The sequence below is a fragment of the Saccoglossus kowalevskii genome, chromosome 15 (genome assembly GCF_978046115.1).
Source record: "Saccoglossus kowalevskii chromosome 15, keSacKowa6.1, whole genome shotgun sequence".
In the NCBI taxonomy this organism is placed as follows: domain Eukaryota; kingdom Metazoa; phylum Hemichordata; class Enteropneusta; family Harrimaniidae; genus Saccoglossus; species Saccoglossus kowalevskii.
In genome coordinates, this window is record NC_140655.1 from 30,756,351 (window position 1) to 30,775,895 (window position 19,545).

Here is a 19,545-nt window from a genome sequence, read left to right on the forward strand (position 1 = left end):
TAATAGCAATGAATAGGACTAATAGACCAGTTGCTGTAATTTGCATCTGGCCATGAATTATAAAGAATAAAATTGCCACAGCTAGGCCAGTCTATGTACTGTAAAAATGTTAATTATTCACTGGGTTTTAATTTAGCTTATTTCGCTGACTGGAAAATGTGCTAAATTAAAACACAGTGAATATGTAAAATTTAGCATAGAACACATTATCTAAATGATAACACTGTGAATTTAAAACCTACTGAATATGCCTGAAATGGTAAATCAGTGAAATTTAAACCCAGTTAAAATTAGTCATTTTACAGTATGCTATTCAAAAGAGAGATAGAGAGAGAGATTGTTTCAGGAAACAATGTAGTAGAATTCCATTTTGACTTGCTATATTAAATAGAGATTTCCTTTGAACACGCAAGACAGTCCTGATGCACGTTTCAGTGACGCAAGACAGATATAACAATAAATGCATTACAGTTATACAAACTCATTTAATCGTAGAGAAATATTATGGAACAGAAGTAAATTTCAATTATCACATCATAATTGGAGTGCATTCAAGCAGCGAATTACTGCGAAAAACATTAGAAATAAAACTGTAAAAAGAAATTGCATAAACTCTGTACACTTTTGATACTGAGCAAGTCAAGACTAAGACACTAGTAATCAGAGACAGTTAATTGGCATTATACAGGACCTCTAAGGCCACAAATCCTGGCATTTCAGGGAATATCGTTGTCCTACAACAATATATACTTTATTATTTTGGAAATACTATAAAAAATATTCCAATTTATTTGAATTTGAACCCGAGAAAAAAACCAAGATTGGTGACATTTAAGGGTCACACATACACCTATTACAACTCAAGTATTAGCTCTATGCGAATATCTTCAAAAAATTAAAGACTGGAAAATAAAAATGCTTAGTTGTCTGTGCAGCCAATTTGGACAGTACCACCCTTTCTGTTGGCAATCATCTAAAGAACCAAGCAACCCTGTTATGCACAGCATTGCATGTGGTTAGGTTAAACATATGACAATATTATAGTCACAATATATAGCACCAAATATTTTCAATATTTCACTGTACAATTTCTTTGTTTGTACAAAAATAAATCAATTTGTATTGAAAGACTGCTGGTAAAATTTCCAAAGTGACTGCACTGTGAAAAATTGACAAAAATTATGAGTTAGAAATTCAAATATTCTTATTTACACTGAAGATATAAATTGCTTTACAAGAGCACTGCTATTTCAAATTGAATGTTTTCACACCACCGAATGTAGTGTGGTAGATATTTCTGTACTGGCCTTTCATTTTACTAGAAAAGTACATATACAGAGCAGGTGCTTAAATTATTCATATTCATATTCATATTCATTCAAAGTATTTATTTGAAAATGTCATTTATGTTGCAACACAGAAATCTAATTGGTATACATTTAAATGCATGTTGAGTCCTCATTATCAAAGGGCTCTATATAAATTGCATTATAAACTTAATAACTATATCAAAATATTAACTGAATCTCAAACCAACTCACAGACAGTGTTGGATTTTGTTACCAGTGTTCCTTCTAAGCAATATTTTCGTGACTTTTTTAGTCAGTAGTCCAAGTTTTTCTGTGCTATTAGGCACTCTGAGAAACTTTTTTTTTTAAGTTCATTCATTCTGTATTCAAATACATCTGATTCAAGATGTTTTTTTTTGAGGATTTCTCCAAGTCAATATTGCCGAGAAAGAACATTGATTATTGCTCCACAAACCTTTCTAATAAACATTTTAACCAAACATTTACAGAAATACATGAAGAAACATTTTTGGGAAGAAGACGTGACAAAATTCATGCTTGCATTCTGAGATCATTCCTATAGTTTACTGGGGACTTATGACTATGTATGCGAGTATATAAATTGGTTATACCAGGGAAATGTATGATGATAATTCACCCTGGTTTCAATATTCTGTCAATTCATGTTGGTACAAAGCATTTGCAAATGAAATACGACCAAACATTAAATGCAAAAAATGAAATGGGTGCTAATATTCATAAAACACTGAAAATCTCTGAAGGTCAAAAATTTAGTCCCAAATTCATACATGTCACATAATACAGTCAGAGGACCCCAATAAAGCTATTGCATTTAGAGTACAACTTTAAGCTAATTGTTATTTGGGGTAATTTAGCTAGCCGTATCCTTGCTAGGTCAAGTAGTAGCTAATGTTGCAGTGTATTCTTACAGTAGGATTTAGCTAGTTTAGCTAGACAATATCCTTGCTAGGTCAAGTAGTAGCTAATGTTGCAGTGTATTCTTACAGTGAGATTTAGCTAGTTTAGCTAGACAATATCCTTGCTAGGTCAATTAGTAGCTAATGTTGCAGTGTATTCTTACAGTAGGATTTAGCTAGTTTAGCTAGACATTATCCTTGCTAGGTCAATTAGTAGCTAATGTTGCAGTGTATTCTTACAGTGAGATTTAGATGGTTTAGCTTGCTAGGTCAAGTAGTAGCTAATGTTGCAGTGTATTCTTACAGTGAGATTTAGCTAGTTTAGCTAGACAATATCCTTGCTAGGTCAATTAGTAGCTAATGTTGCAGTGTATTCTTAGAGTAGGATTTAGCTAGTTTAGCTAGACAATATCCTTGCTAGGTCAATTAGCAGCTAATGTTGCAGTGTATTCTTACAGTGAGATTTAGCTAGTTTAGCTAGACAATATCCTTGCTAGGTCAAGTAGTAGCTAATGTTGCAGTGTATTCTTACAGTGAGATTTAGCTACATGTAGTTTAGCTAGACATTATCCGTGCTAGGTCAAGTAGAAGATAATGTTGCAGTGTATTCTTACAGTAGGATTTAGCTAGTTTAGCTAGTGTATTCTTAGTGATATTTAGCTAGTTTAGCTAGACAATATCCTTGCTCGGTCAAGCAGTAGCTAATGTTGCAGTGTATTTTTATTTTTAGTCACAACAGCTATTTTGACATGCTACCATTTTGGTGTGTCTTACAGTAGTGATGGAGCAAGAAAGACAACAAATCTGTAAAGAAACGAAGAGCACAAAAACAGTCAAGAAAAAACATGGTTTACACATTTCATGGAAGCCATCAAGATATTTATAATTAATATATAACTTATAGAAAGCCTAACAAGGCATTCTGGGTAATATGGCTGCAATGTGTGACACTATTGGCAGGAAACATTGAAATGAAAAGGACAAAAATTATCGCTGCATTGTGTACTCTATACTTGATATAACCAGGGTTGGTTCAACAAGCATTATTTGTCAGAATTTATCAAATACGCCATATCAGTTTGATTTACCAACTGCAGAACTGTCTTTTTCAAGAGTTTCCTTTTCAACTGCAGCTGGCAATGCCTCATTGTGGACATTGCTGCATTTAACATGGATGTGCTCTTTTGTCTTCACAGGTGACGTGCCTTCTGCTTTTCTTCCCTCACTATGGTCCCTGGCCTTTACACTGTGATGGTGAGACTCATTTGATGAATGTCTGTGGCTACTCTTTGAGTGGTGGTGGTGATCCCGACTTTTATGATGGCTGCTTGAATGATGTTTGGATGATCGGTGGTGTTCAGGATTTTCAGTAGATGAACGACTCTTTATGAACATAAGAACAGGTCGGCGGAAACCTGCAAACAATTTATTTAGGTAGTCAGGTGAAACACAAAGTAAGTACAAATGTAGACGAATTCAAAAGTTTGGACATTGTATTTATAGACCTTATAGGCACAGGATCGTGAGTGCGAGAGAGCCATGTGACCTTTTTATGCCTTCCAAACAAGGGTCCCATTCACCTTGGTCCACCATAGATAATTCATAGACATGTGCAGATCCTTTCCAACAATCATACTTCTTCATTGTAAACTAATAAGTAGCTAACATAGGAAGCAATCTTAAACAAAGACAGGTTGCAGTTGAAATTGAATGTATGTTTAGATCTTGAATTGTGGGAGTTTTGATGTGATCAGGGATTGTTAGTCCCCGTTCGGACGCAGTCCGAAAACGGGGACTTATGTTTTGCCCTGTGTGCGTCCGTCCGTGCGTCCGTGATCACCTGTATCTCGAACATGCATGGACCGATTAAGTTCAAACTTCACTCATACATCACACATTATATGGGACATATGCACATGCATTTTTTTCATGATCCGATTAACGATAGCCGAATAGCGGCCATTTTAAGGCCGAAAATGCATCAAAATCGCACATTTTCACCATTCCGGACCCGGATCTCAGTTATGCATGGACAGATTTTGTTCAAATTTGGTACATACATTAAACATAAAAGGACCTTGATGCACGTCATTTTTTTTTTTGGATCGGGTTCGAAATGGCCGACTGGCGGCCATTTTGTTTTAAAGAATTCAGTTCTGGATCCGTATCTGAGACATGCTTGGATTGATCGAGTTCAAACTTCACACACACAAGGTACATCATGTCACAAATATGTATGTGCATTTGTTTCATGATCTCATTAACGATAGCCAAATGGTGGCCGCTTTAAGGCCGAAAATGCATTGAAATCGCACATTTTCACCATTCCGGACCCGGATCTCAGTTATGCATGGACGGATTTCATTCAAATTTGGTACATACATTAAACATAATAGGACCTTGATGCACGTCATTTTTTTTTTCGGATCAAGTTCGAAATAGCAGACTGGCGGCCATTTTGTTTTAAAGAATTCAGTTCTGGATCCGTATCCGAGACATGTCTGGATTGAACAAGTTCAAACTTCACACACACAAGGTACATCATGTCACAAATATGTATGTGCATTTGTTTCATGATCTCATTAACGATAGCCAAATGGCGGCCGCTTTAAGGCCGAAAATGCATTGAAATCGCACATTTTCACCATTCCGGACCCGGATCTCAGTTATGCATGGACGGATTTCATTCAAATTTGGTACATACATTAAACATAATAGGACCTTGATGCACGTCATTTTTTTTTTCGGATCAAGTTCGAAATAGCCGACAGGCGGCCATTTTGTTTTAAAGAATTCAGTTCTGGATCCGTATCCGAGACGTGCTTTGATTGATCGAGTTCAAACTTCACACACACAAGGTACATCATGTCACAAATATGTATGTGCATTTGTTTCATGATCTCATTAACGATAGCCAAATGGCGGCCACTTTAAGGCCGAAAATGCATTGAAATCGCACATTTTCACCATTCCGGACCCGTATCTCAGTTATGCATGGATGGATTTTGTTCAAATTTGGTACATACATTAAACATAATAGGACCTTGATGCACGTCTTTTTTTTTTCCGGATCAAGTTCGAAATGGCCGACTGGCGGCCATTTTGTTAAAGAATTCAGTTCTGGATCCGTATCCAAGACATGTCTGGATTGATCAAGTTCAAACTTCACACACACATGGTACATCATGTCACAAATAGATATGTGCATTTGTTTCATGATCTGCTTAACAATAGCGGAATGATGGCCATTTTAAGGCCGAAAATGCATCAAAATCACGTATTTTCACAATTCCAGAACCGGATCTCAGTCATGCATGGATGGATTTTGTTCAGATTAAGCACAATGTGTTGTACATATGCAGGTGCATTTCGGTCATGATCTGCTTTGAATGTATATGTCACTCAAATATGAACGGAACGGGGACGTGTCATTGACAATGACTTAGTAAAAATGAATAGTTTCACAGTTGATAAGGTTTGAGAGAAATGCCAGTGAAAATGAATAGTTTCACAGTTGATAAGGTTTGAGAGAAATGCCATTGAAAATGAATAGTTTCACAGTTGATAAGGTTTGAGAGAAATGCCATTGAAAATGAATAGTTTCACAGTTGATAAGGTTTGAGAGAAATGCCATTGAAAATGAATAGTTTCACAGTTGATAAGGTTTGAGAGAAATGCCATTGAAAATGAATAGTTTCACAGTTGATAAGGTTTGAGAGAAATGCCATTGAAAATGAATAGTTTCACAGTTGATAAGGTTTGAGAGAAATGCCATTGAAAATGAATAGTTTCACAGTTGATAAGGTTTGAGAGAAATGCCATTGAAAATGAATAGTTTCACAGTTGATAAGTTTTGAGAGAAATGCCAGTGAAAATGAATAGTTTCACAGTTGATAAGGTTTGAGAGAAATGCCATTGAAAATGAATAGTTTCACAGTTGATAAGGTTTGAGAGAAATGCCAGTGAAAATGAATAGTTTCACAGTTGATAAGGTTTGAGAGAAATGCCATTGAAAATGAATAGTTTCACAGTTGATAAGGTTTGAGAGAAATGCCAGTGAAAATGAATAGTTTCACAGTTGATAAGGTTTGAGAGAAATGCCAGTGAAATTGAATAGTTTCACAGTTGATAAGGTTTGAGAGAAATGCCAGTGAAATTGAATAGTTTCACAGTTGATAAGGTTTGAGAGAAATGCCAGTGAAAATGAATAGTTTCACAGTTGATAAGGTTTGAGAGAAATGCCATTGAAAATGAATAGTTTCACAGTTGATAAGGTTTGAGAGAAATGCCAGTGAAAATGAATAGTTTCACAGTTGATAAGGTTTGAGAGAAATGCCAGTGAAATTGAATAGTTTCACAGTTGATAAGGTTTGAGAGAAATGCCAGTGAAATTGAATAGTTTCACAGTTGATAAGGTTTGAGAGAAATGCCAGTGAAAATGAATAGTTTCACAGTTGATAAGGTTTTAGAGAAATGCCATTGAAAATGAATAGTTTCACAGTTGATAAGGTTTGAGAAATATGCCAGTGAAAATGAATAGTTTCACAGTTGATAAGGTTTTAGAGAAATGCCATTGAAAATGAATAGTTTCACAGTTGATAAGGTTTGAGAAATATGCCAGTGAAAATGAATAGTTTCACAGTTGATAAGGTTTGAGAGAAATGCCAGTGAAATTGAATAGTTTCACAGTTGATAAGGTTTGAGAGAAATGCCAGTGAAATTGAATAGTTTCACAGTTGATAAGGTTTGAGAGAAATGCCAGTGAAAATGAATAGTTTCACAGTTGATAAGGTTTGAGAGAAATGCCAGTGAAAATGAATAGTTTCACAGTTGATAAGGTTTGAGAGAAATGCCATTGAAAATGAATAGTTTCACAGTTGATAAGGTTTGAGAGAAATGCCAGTGAAAATGAATAGTTTCACAGTTGATAAGGTTTGAGAGAAATGCCAGTGAAATTGAATAGTTTCACAGTTGATAAGGTTTGAGAGAAATGCCAGTGAAATTGAATAGTTTCACAGTTGATAAGGTTTGAGAGAAATGCCAGTGAAATTGAATAGTTTCACAGTTGATAAGGTTTGAGAGAAATGCCAGTGAAAATGAATAGTTTCACAGTTGATAAGGTTTGAGAGAAATGCCAGTGAAAATGAATAGTTTCACAGTTGATAAGGTTTGAGAGAAATGCCATTGAAAATGAATAGTTTCACAGTTGATAAGGTTTGAGAAATATGCCAGTGAAAATGAATAGTTTCACAGTTGATAAGGTTTGAGAGAAATGCCAGTGAAATTGAATAGTTTCACAGTTGATAAGGTTTGAGAGAAATGCCAGTGAAATTGAATAGTTTCACAGTTGATAAGGTTTGAGAGAAATGCCATTGAAAATGAATAGTTTCACAGTTGATAAGGTTTGAGAGAAATGCCATTGAAAATGAATAGTTTCACAGTTGATAAGGTTTGAGAGAAATGCCATTGAAAATGAATAGTTTCACAGTTGATAAGGTTTGAGAGAAATGCCAGTGAAATTGAATAGTTTCACAGTTGATAAGGTTTGAGAGAAATGCCAGTGAAATTGAATAGTTTCACAGTTGATAAGGTTTGAGAGAAATGCCAGTGAAAATGAATAGTTTCACAGTTGATAAGGTTTGAGAGAAATGCCATTGAAAATGAATAGTTTCACAGTTGATAAGGTTTGAGAGAAATGCCATTGAAAATGAATAGTTTCACAGTTGATAAGGTTTGAGAGAAATGCCATTGAAAATGAATAGTTTCACAGTTGATAAGGTTTGAGAGAAATGCCATTGAAAATGAATAGTTTCACAGTTGATAAGGTTTGAGAGAAATGCCAGTGAAAATGAATAGTTTCACAGTTGATAAGGTTTGAGAGAAATGCCAGTGAAAGTGAATAGTTTCACAGTTGATAAGTTTTGAGAGAAATGCCAGTGAAAATGAATAGTTTCACAGTTGATAAGGTTTGAGAGAAATGCCATTGAAAATGAATAGTTTCACAGTTGATAAGGTTTGAGAGAAATGCCATTGAAAATGAATAGTTTCACAGTTGATAAGGTTTGAGAGAAATGCCATTGAAAATGAATAGTTTCACAGTTGATAAGGTTTGAGAGAAATGCCATTGAAAATGAATAGTTTCACAGTTGATAAGGTTTGAGAAAAATGCCAGTGAAAATGAAGTTTCACAGTATATGACTTCTTGAAATGCTTAATTACATCATATTGTGTGAAAGACAATGAAATAGCATAGTTTGGCAATAGTGGTGTAGGAAGAGGAATGCATCAATTCTAGACAACTATTGTATCTTGATGAATAAGCCTTATGTGACCATCTTGCTAGGGAGCTAAATTGGACCTATTGTACCACCACCCATAATCCTAACTCTAACCCTCCCTAAAACCCCCAATTCAATTGTATATGCCACCCTCTAGTTAATTGTAGGTTTCTTAGAAAGGGCTTTATAATATATAATTAAATTGAGAAGCGCTGGAGGGTTAGAGTTTGAGTTGAGGTCATGGAACGGGGTACAAAAGGAGGTCATGGAACGGGGTACAAAAGAAGCTCTTTCCACTAATATTGCCATTTATACATGTGTAGTCAGTCGTCAGAGAGCTAATACAGAATTAGTAATAATTTCATCTAACTATTTGGTTTTAATGTACCTACCTTTAGAAGAGTTTAATGGTGTATCTATCACTTCACATTTTGTGAAACCTACATCTCTAGACAGCAAGTATTCTGTAAACGTCTCAGGTTTCAATCGAATCTCTCTGTAGTTCTTGTGTATGGTGTCCTGCGAATTGAGAAAAGAAACAGTGACTCAAGGGGTTTATTAATCATTTTCTCAGGAGGCTAATTATAATTCAGCAGGGGATTCTTGTTATTCATTGTACAATTTACCTAATTCTCAGCAAGCCTTCATACTCCACCAGGTGGTAGACACAGCTTGCTGGAGGCTCTTAACACTTTGAAATGAAAACTCTTTTCACTTTGCACTTAAAAAGCATGAATAGTTTTTGCACATATTTTTTTTAAAAGGAAAATAGTCCGAATAAAAAATTATAGAAAAAAAGAAAAGAGCAAAATATTATATCAACATTGCAAAATAGTAGAAAATAACAAGGTTTGAAAATGAGAATCTCCATAAATATTCAAACCAATGTACATATACTGAATTTGTACTATGACAATGCATCATCTTTCAAACATCCTACAAATCTATTTGTTGCTAGCTTAGAAGTATTATTGGCGTTCCGCTCCGCTAGGATTGCCCTTATAATCACTTTTGTCGTTTTGTGTGTGTGTCTGTGTGTTGTACATTTCCAGTGTTTTCACATATGATTTCTTCTGTGATTTTTTTTGGCTTGGCCGATTTCGTTCAAACTTGGCAGGTAGGTCACCACCTTCACCCTAGTTATTAGGAAAAATCTGAAATTTTTTTTTGGCCCACCGTTGCCATAGCAACAGCCAAAAAACTGATTTTTGGATAGCATCGCGCCAAATGTATCTCCTACAAATTTGCGATAAAACACTTCAGACATAGCTCATTCTACTCAGCTTGAGTGTGGGAACAAAGTTACTATTTGAATTTTCGATATCTGTTTTCATTGCTGAGAAATTACACCCCAAAGTTAGGGTAACTACGTTTTTCGAAAAACCTGCGATTAGGCTGCGAAAGTAGAACATTCCGGAGGGGTCAAAACGGAAGAGCCAAATTTAACACGTAAAAATAGAACGCGTATTTTGACCTCTATGTGGTCGTTGCCAAAGAGCCCTGCGTCCATCGCCTGGCGATGCTGTTCCGTTTCACCAGTTGCGTTTTTTTTGACTAAAATTTGGGCAGTACTGTCAGTCACGAAAATTGATGTATACATTAATACACATAAAATATGAATCACGGGCTAATTCAATGGTCACCGAACACTCCACTACTAAACAATCTGTGGCAAGATAGTAGCGTACTGTATATTTGACCCAGATTTGACAAGCGTGGTACAGTTTTTTCCGCGTGTCCGTAATAACGCGCACAAAGGATTGTGGGACAGAGTCCTTTATTTGCTGGGATTCTCGACTTTTGACTGCAGTTCTTTTTTTTTATATTTTAGAGTAAATGCTTCTGATATGCTCTTAGGTTGCTTAATATCCATCTGAAATTCTGGACTGTGGTCACATTTTTCGATTAGAAGTCGTATATTTAAATAACTCACCGTGACTAGTGTTTAGCATTATGAAGTATATTGTTATGAAGGTCAACACACTGCAATTTAGGTAAATATTTACCATTTCATTATTTCGCTTTCCAGCATTTACAGGAAACGCTTCATTCTAGAAAATCTTATCGCAAAACGGTTGGAAATAATAAATGTAACAGCAGAATATGTCCTAGCACAGTCACTCTACTGGTAGAGTGACTGTGGTCCTAGTAATAAACTAAGTGACTTCTAAAGACTGAATGGTGTTTGCGAACTTCGTATTAGTTATAAACCGACGTTAGCTTCACGTTTATGTCACCATGGAAACAGCCAAAAACATATTGCTTGTTTCTGAGCGGAGCGGATCGCCAACCAGCCTACCGGCTTGTATATTACCTAACAGTGATTCCAGTCTTTAACAGAATTCTTTCCAAATACAGATTTAAATTTGTATGACCTTTGTACTGCAAAAGACAGCCAATCACAAACCTCCAATTGATGCATTATGTGTATGCTTTTAAACTCACAAGAACCATGTTATATTATATAACACAACATTTTTTCTGCAGAAAATCTTTTAATTCAAAGCCTGCTGCATTATTGAGGTACAAATCATTTCACCATTAAAATTCAAACCAACGTCTACTTCAAATGCACATGCATAATTGACATTCAACTCATTAACAATTTACCCAACTGAATCATTACGTCGGTTTTCTGAATACGCAGTTGCTGTATAGCAGAGAGATTAAAGTCATTGTTAGTCTATACAATGGTCACATGTGACAACAGTTCTGGGTAATTTGTTTCATATTGTACAAATGTATCTTGGTACCGGCTTATAATTCATTTAGGATTTCATGACATCCAGTGTACCACTTAAGTTATTACCGTAATAAACAAATCACGAAGATTAGGACGTCAATCACAATAAATCGGCTACTTAGTTCACAATCTTGTTTTTTTTTTCATCAAATCTTGATACAATAGTTTCTACAGTACTGGTTATCGGGTAAACGAGTATATTTACACAGGTAGAGTACTATTTTTTATTTGTTTTCTCATCTTCTGTGGTAGCAAATGGTTGATCAGATTTGTTTGCAAATGTCATATTTTTCACACATTATTCATAATGCATTAAGAACTCACATTTTTATTGACTTTGTGCAAAGTTTATCAACAGTGCATATAAACATATATTAAAGTTGTTTATTTAATTAGATTAAAGGACTACATGTACCAGTACAACCTACAGTACAGTTCTCGCGGAAGCTTTGGCTTTTGTGGCATCATTGTCGCCTACGCATGGCTTCATTGTCGCCTCAGCATCGCATCATTGTGGCATCAGCTTCGCGTCATTGAAAATTGAAGCTGTGTTCGCCTCGCTATTTTGTGGCATCATCGTGGCCTCAGCTTCGCAGTCTCATGGCATCAACATGGCATCAGCTTCAAAGTATTGTGACATGAGTATGACCTCATTATTTGCACGCAGAAGGGCAGTAGACAAAAACATGTACAGAAGTTCGATATGTAATCGATTTGAAATTCAAGGCGAATAAAATAATATGATCAAGAGTAAAATAACATTTTAAAAAGATATCTTGTTTAATTATTTTAGTGTTGCAAGTTTTGGGCACCAAAAACTTTGCGAAGTACATTACAATCGGCAAGGTGACGAGTTTCATATTGACTGGAAGGAAAATCGTGATAAATTCAAATCACACGATGCAATCGTCGTTCTGATACAACACAATTTGCTGTATACGAAGTGTGACTTTTCTTGTTATAAAATTTACCTTTTTTCGCTCATTTTATTTGCTGCTAGAAGAGCAGATTCAGATTCCTCATTTCGGTGGTATTTTTCTGTGTTTCGTTTAGTTTTAGCCGAGTCCGACCCCATGCCCGGACTACTAAAACATGCAAAACACACGTACGCCGCCGGGTGCGTCGGCGTCGTCGCCAGTCATCTTGATACAAAGTTCCAAAACAAGTGCGTACATTTCCAACATATGATTGGATGGTTGTGGTGGCGTCGGTCTGGTAAAATTTGACAACCAATTCTCAAAATTAAGTCACGATCAGTGATCTGAGCTCGATCTATACGTACTTTAAAAGTATTCTCACAAACATATTTTCGAATGAAAACGAGCCATGCCCTGTATCGAATAGCGCTTGACATGCAGGAATAATTTATTGGGCTTCAGAAAAATAAACGTGTCCATTTAGTGTGGCCGTAAATATTTGGTCACCAGCCGATGAACAATTTGAAAATCATGATTCACACGGAAGTCCTTCGATACTGAAAATCATCGACCCCAGTCTGGTTTACCTTATTTCCCAACTTGCAAAACTGATTTGTATCTCAGCCCTGTTTGTTTTGTTTTTTCTTTTTTTTGAACTGAGGTAAAATCCCATCCGTTTGTCAAAATATACCGATGTTTTCCAGTGAATAATTGCGAAGCCTGTCACAGCACACAAAAAAACTTTGTGAATCGACGATGGAGATTGGATGGTACGACGACCCTTCAATTTGCGTTAAATATGTTTTGTTACAACATCATTGATTGGCTGAGAGTCACCTGATCGGAGCATGACCTGGGTCACAGAACCATATTAGTCCGTATTATCAACAGAACTTTGCGAGAAAACCACACCCACATTTTCAACCATTTTAGTGCGGAAGTTGCCAACAAATGTCGAAAACTTGTATATTGTATAAATTCGAATAAAATAAAGCTAGCGATTCGTAAGACTGGTTAATAATATATCCCCCGATGTTCTTCGATTTTTTTATTTCAAGGTGAGAAATGGATACTAGTAGTTGAAGTTCCATCGATTTCAAGGCGACTATTTAACCGCGACAACTCTACGCTCTGTTGTAGTTTCGCGAGGTAAAACAAAAATACAATAAATAGTACTTGTTTAATTATTTGTTTTTACAGCCCGCAAATTACGGGACATGATCCCCATGAATTGCGATAAATTTATGCTGATTGTGTTGAATGACGGACGTCGGGACCGTTTGGGGAAACAAATTACGGTCGGTAGACACTTCAAACAAATGAAATTATTAACGAAAGACGAGATTTTTCTAGGTATTTACGATCATTCGGTCATACCAAATATATACAAAATTGACAAATACACAAAGATGTGTAATAGTAGGTCATTTTTATTTTAGCCTTAGAAATATTTTCCTTCACTCAGTCCACGTCCATGCGTGGGAATTCTATTTAGCTTCATGGTCCTTCGGCTTGTCTTCTGCTTGGGGGGAAACAACAATAATTATACAAATCGTAAACTCAACACAATCAGGAAAAGAAACCCAGACAACCATGTTGTACTTCTGTTGAATACATTTTGTAGCAGTGAGTCACGTCGGAATATTGTCTAAAATAAAATATTCAATCCCAGCCAAATCTAGGTCAAAGGGTCAGATTGCGTGCATATAATTATAGATAGTTAAAACAAAAAGTATTTGAACTTTTGACGGTTGTTCAACATCTATGCACGGTTACTAAACTAGTAACCGTGATCTATGAAAACCAGAAAATTTTTAGTAGTCCGAATTGTTGCACGGTCGAAAATAAAACGGAAATTGATCGGTCAAAAGCGGAAGCGGTCAAGAGGTTTGGGGGAAATGAGTACAGTACTTCTTTGTTTGATGAAGCGATGCTGATGCCACATTTTCGCCATAATGAGGCCACAATGAAGCGAAGCGATAATCGCCTAACTTTTTAATGTCGCGACATTGAAGCGATGCTGAAGCCATAACAATGCCATAATGATGCGATGCTGAAGCGAAGGTGAAGCTGAAGTGAAGCCAAAGCTTCCGCGAGAACTGTACTGTAGGTTAAAACAAAGGAAATACTGTTGTTGCCTCTCCCTCTCTAATATTCAGTTTTCAATCTACTCAAACTATTTATATCGAGACTAGAATTTTCTCTAATAAATTTTCTTTGCAAAAAATGTCTTAATTGTATTAAACTTAATATTACATAAATGTAATAGAAGCATCCATGTTTGGATGTGTACAAACCACTGCAGTCACAGGGCTTGTTTGCCCTTTTGTTAAGTAGCAGGGAATTAAGCAGAAATTTAAAAGTGCCTGTCAAAAATATGTTAAAGGCATGATTTTGGACATTAGAATTGACAAAATTGTCAAAAAACATACAAAAAAATATTAAAATAAAGCCAGTGGAAAAAAATAGTTGCCTGTCAAAGAAACAGGCTGACATTAGAGGGCAGTCACACATCAGCAGAGGGCGCTGTCCCTCAGTTATAAAGTAGAAAATTAAACAATGGTGACTTGCCTTGTCATACAATTATCCTGGTTGTGGGAGAACACTGCTTTTTTCACTTTCACAAATGTTTTGAAGCCTTTCACACTGAAGTCAAGTAGAATAACAAATCCCAAAGAGCTTCGGAAATGCATTTGCAAATTAAAAACTTCATGCACAATTACATGCAGGAAACAGATCTAATGAAGGTTGTTTTTAGTATAATGAAATTGAGTAAAAACATCCATTTAATGCCTCAGTATACACCTTTTGAAAGCAGGTCTTGGGATTTCATATCAGGACACAAAATTAACAGTAGCTGAAGCTAGTCACACTATCTGTTCTGGTCCCAGGATTAGCATTTTTCAAAATATAATTACACCTTTTTTTCTACATTGATGTACATAGCTTATCAACTAAAAGATGGATAATTGAATACAAATTTGGTAATAACAGTTTTTTTCTTTCTTTTGAAATGATGGACTGCCAAAATATTAGTGAGGCTATTTTTCTAAAATCTCTTAATTTTGGACCAAATGAACGCAATTATTAATTTGCTATAACACAGATCTTGTACAACATTTTGGAACAAATATAGAAAAATATTCTATTGTTTTGTGAAAGACAACAACAGTTGACTCTGGTACTCAAGAGTTAAGTGGGGACACTTTACAACTGAGCAAGTGCAGAGAACAAAATGGTGACCTGTCATATACCTTTGAACTAGTCAACCACATAACCCCCCCCCCCCCCCCCCCACTCCCCACTCCAGCAACAAGGGAAGTGAAACATTCACATCCATCTCTACCCTGCCGATGATGTAGTAAAGCTATTGATCACCTGGCCCATGATCTGCGGAAATTTATGTTATATAAACCATTCTGACACAGGGAAAGTAAATATAAGTGCTAATTATCTACACTCTTCACACATGTATACATGCATGTTTTCATTTTTCTTTACTTGATTACACTTGTGTTGGATTCATGTTTCCATAAAACTTCTGTTCAAGCTAATGAAACATTTTTTTCTCAATATCTCCATAAATATACGAGCCAGCTATACCAAACTTAAACTTCACTATGATTATATATTGGTTGATAATATTTTAAAGTTTGGGGAAGATTGAACAAAAATTATTTCAGTTATTCTGGAAACAAGAACTGTTAAAGACTAAGACGATAATGCAGACGACGACAACGACAAACATTATAACCTCTATACCTCACTACTTTACTATCATTATGGGACAAGGCTGAAATACTGGATTCTGCCGTAAATTCGCCCATCCAATTTGAAAAAAACAAAAACAAATATTTTTCGGGGACTTGTATTTTCATTAAAAAATCCACCTATGCTGACTTTAACGCAGTTGGTCTACCCAAAAGAAAACAAACTATTGCAGAAGCTAATCTAAAATTTGATATATTTTTTTTCATACTGGAAAAAAATTTCATTACAATTATGTCACCCAGCGCATTATAACCTAATAGTCATTGTAATAATATGCAAAAAATAAATTTGTTGAATTGAAATGAATATAAATTTCAACTTATTTCATCATAAAGCAAATGATTCCGGCCGCATTTATAACGCTTGATGCTGCAGAAATGAATATCCACCATGTTTTGACCTGGGACGAAGTTCTTCACTAATTAACCAATCAAAATGACGGATGATGACAATGTGTCCAAATCACCATAGCTCATTTAAATATGTTAATGTTATTGAACGAAGCACAGAAGAGATTTTCCGATGTTGTTGATCCTTTGGCTTGGATTTTGATGGAAAGAATTCAAAAATATCACTTTTCAGCAAAAATGACAAAAATAATCATCAAAATTCGATAAATCATCAAAATTCGATATCACCACGAATTTAACAAATCTGAAAGAGGTCCACATAAAGTATCTATATATGTAATATCACAGCAATTGGACTTGCGGTTTTTAACAAGAAGTCGAAAACATCACTTTTTACCAAAATTCACCAAAATTAGAGAATTGAAGATATTATCATGAAATGAAGAAACCTAAGAGAGGTGTACCCATGGTACATATACACTAAGTATCAAAGCATTCAGGCTTGTAGTTTTCAAGAAGAAGTCAAAGAAGTAAAACATTGACATGGACGATAGATAATGACGGACAATCACTCATATGATAAGCTCCGCTAGACAAAGTCGACAGCGGAGCTAAAAACTGCAGAAAAATTTTGTGATCTGACATATCAATTTGATGCTGATGAAGTCATTGAGATTTGATTGAAACCATTAACCAGCAGCCTCTCGGCTGAGATAGCTCCGCTGTTAGCAATGCACATTTCAATTAAAGAATAGAAGATATCATTAGAAAATGAACAATAAGCATAGTATCAATGCAATGGGACTTGCTGTTTTCAAAAATATCATATTTTACAATAAATGATTGTGGTTTTTAACAAGAAGTCAAAATATCACTTTTTACCAAAAATGATAAAAATATTCATCAAAATTAGAGAATTTATTAAGATATCATTACAAAATGAGCAAATCTGAGAGAGATCCACATGTAGTACCTACATACTGTAAAAGGGGTAATTATTCACTGGGTTTTAATTTAGCTTATTTCGCTGACTGGAAAAATGCGCTAAATTAAAACACAGTGAATATGTAAAACTTAGCATAGAACACATTATCTAAATGACGAAACCGTGAATTTAAAACCCACTGAATATGCCTGAAATGGTAAATCAGTGAAATTTAAACCCAGTGAAAATTAGTCATTTTACAGTATTATGTAATATCAAAGCAATTGGACTTGTGGTTTTTACAACAAGAAGTCGAAAATATTACTTTTTACCAAAAATGACAAAAATATTTACCAAAATTAGAGAATTGAAGATACGATCATGAAATGAACAAATCTGAGAGAGGTCTACCCAAGGTACATATACACCAAGTATCAAAGCATTCAGGCTTGTAGTTTTCAAGAAAAAGTTGAAAAAGTAAAATGTTGACACGGACGACCACTCATATGATAAGCTCCGCTTGACAAAGTCGACAGCGGAGCTAATAAAAGATGGATTTGTAAAAAATTACGATTTAGTGCTTTTACACGAGAATTGGACATTGGGCAGTCGTATTGAATCAAATTACAAAAATAATGTTCATGTTGATGTATCTATTGGTATACTGTCTTTGTACAAAATTTAAACAGAAATGTTCATTGCATTCATGGGAAAGTAGGCATGGGTATCATGTAAAACAAAATGGCCACCAGTCAGCCATATTAGTTTGAATCACAGAAATAATATAACATGCAACTATAACCCAATCTGTATGATCATCATACCAACTTTGATCCAAATTGGCCTAGTCATCTCTGAGAAACAGTTCCGAACATGTAAAAAAAAATGACGATTTAACGCTTTTACATGAAAATTGGGCGTCGGCCAGAAAATTGAATTGAATCACAAAAATCATGTTGCTGCAGATGTATCTCTTGGTATACTATCTTTGTACAAAATTTAAACAGAAACATTCATTGCATCCAAGATAAAGTAGCAAGGGTACCAGGAAAAACAAGATGGCCACCAGTCGGCCATATTTGTTCGAATCACGAAAAAAAAATTACGTGCACCTACAACCCAATATGTATGATCATCATACCAACCTGATCCAAAAGCGGCCCAGTCATCTCTGAGAAATTGCTGCGGACACGTTTAGGTATCAGAAATAGCAAATTTTACATCCAAAATGGCCGCCAGACGGCCATTTTTGCTCTGATCATGAGGTAACTTGACGTGCATATGTAAGACATTATGTATTGTCTTCATGTAAAGTGTGAATGAAATCTGTCAATGGGTGTCCGAGATATAGCTCCAGATGTACGAATGTACATACGGACGGAACAAACCCAAAATAATAGTCCCTGTTTTCAAACTTCGTCCAAACGGGGACTAAAAACCCCAAAACTGCCGTTTAACGGCCCAGGGCGAATTAACGACAGAATCAGAATGGTGATGTGACAGGCTGCCCTACTATGATAAGCATATTTTTTTGAGAGCAAGTTCCAGTTGATACAGAGATAATTTACACTTACAATCTGCCAGATGCGAAGACACAAATGTGAACAACCGAGACAAGCATCAGTTATTTGGACACAAATCTTACTTACAGTGAGTTTCTTCTTTTTTGAATATGACTGCCAGGATTGAGGTTCAAAAATAAACCTTCCACCAGGTCTAAGTTGAAGATATACTCGTTTAAATGCTCTTTTCAGTCCTTCATCACCAAAGTTAAGGTGAATCCATTTGGAGACACTGAGACACATTATCACATCATATTCAGGTCTTTGTAGTGATAACAGAGCATCTGTCTCAAGAACATAGTTACACTGAAAAAATAAACAAAAATAAACGAGTAAGAAATTATACAATAACTTGTAGTTACATGATTATCCTTTGAATTGTATCCGTTGGTGGGAACTAAACATTAAATTTACATCTCAGTTGCAGAATAAAAAGTAATGTTCCAATCAGCTAAAGTACTGTAAACTAGGATGTAGTGTTTTACAAAAATTGAGATATTAGAGTATTATTGCTTTCTTCATCCATTGACATGGAATTGTTTTACAACACTTGCAGCTTATGCAAACTGAGAGTGAATTATTAGTCCAAAGGAACAGACAATTTCTGTAATTACCTGTCAGCTAAAATCTGCCTGTCTAGGACAGGTAGACAGACTTCAATTTCCAGCACTGATATTAGTTATGCAATTTTTCAACTACAGGTATATTTTTTTAATCTTTGCAAAAATTAGTTTTTGATGTACCTCACAGAGTGGTATGTCATGTAACATCA

The 19,545-nt window shown here is 35.4% G+C and overlaps 1 protein-coding gene across 1 annotated transcript in view; it reads right to left on the minus strand.

The window, feature by feature from the left end:
• Window positions 1–465: 465 nt before the first annotated feature.
• Window positions 466–19,545, minus strand: part of LOC100375248 (7SK snRNA methylphosphate capping enzyme-like) — a 41,141-nt gene continuing 22,061 nt past the window's right edge. The window contains exons 2-4 of the mRNA XM_006824403.3: window positions 18,861–19,079; window positions 8,898–9,024; window positions 466–3,642 (exon numbers count right to left, since the gene is read on the minus strand). Of these exons, the coding sequence (XP_006824466.1) occupies window positions 3,302–3,642; window positions 8,898–9,024; window positions 18,861–19,079 (687 nt within the window). The 3' untranslated portion in view covers window positions 466–3,301. The remainder of the gene's footprint in view (window positions 3,643–8,897; window positions 9,025–18,860; window positions 19,080–19,545) is intronic.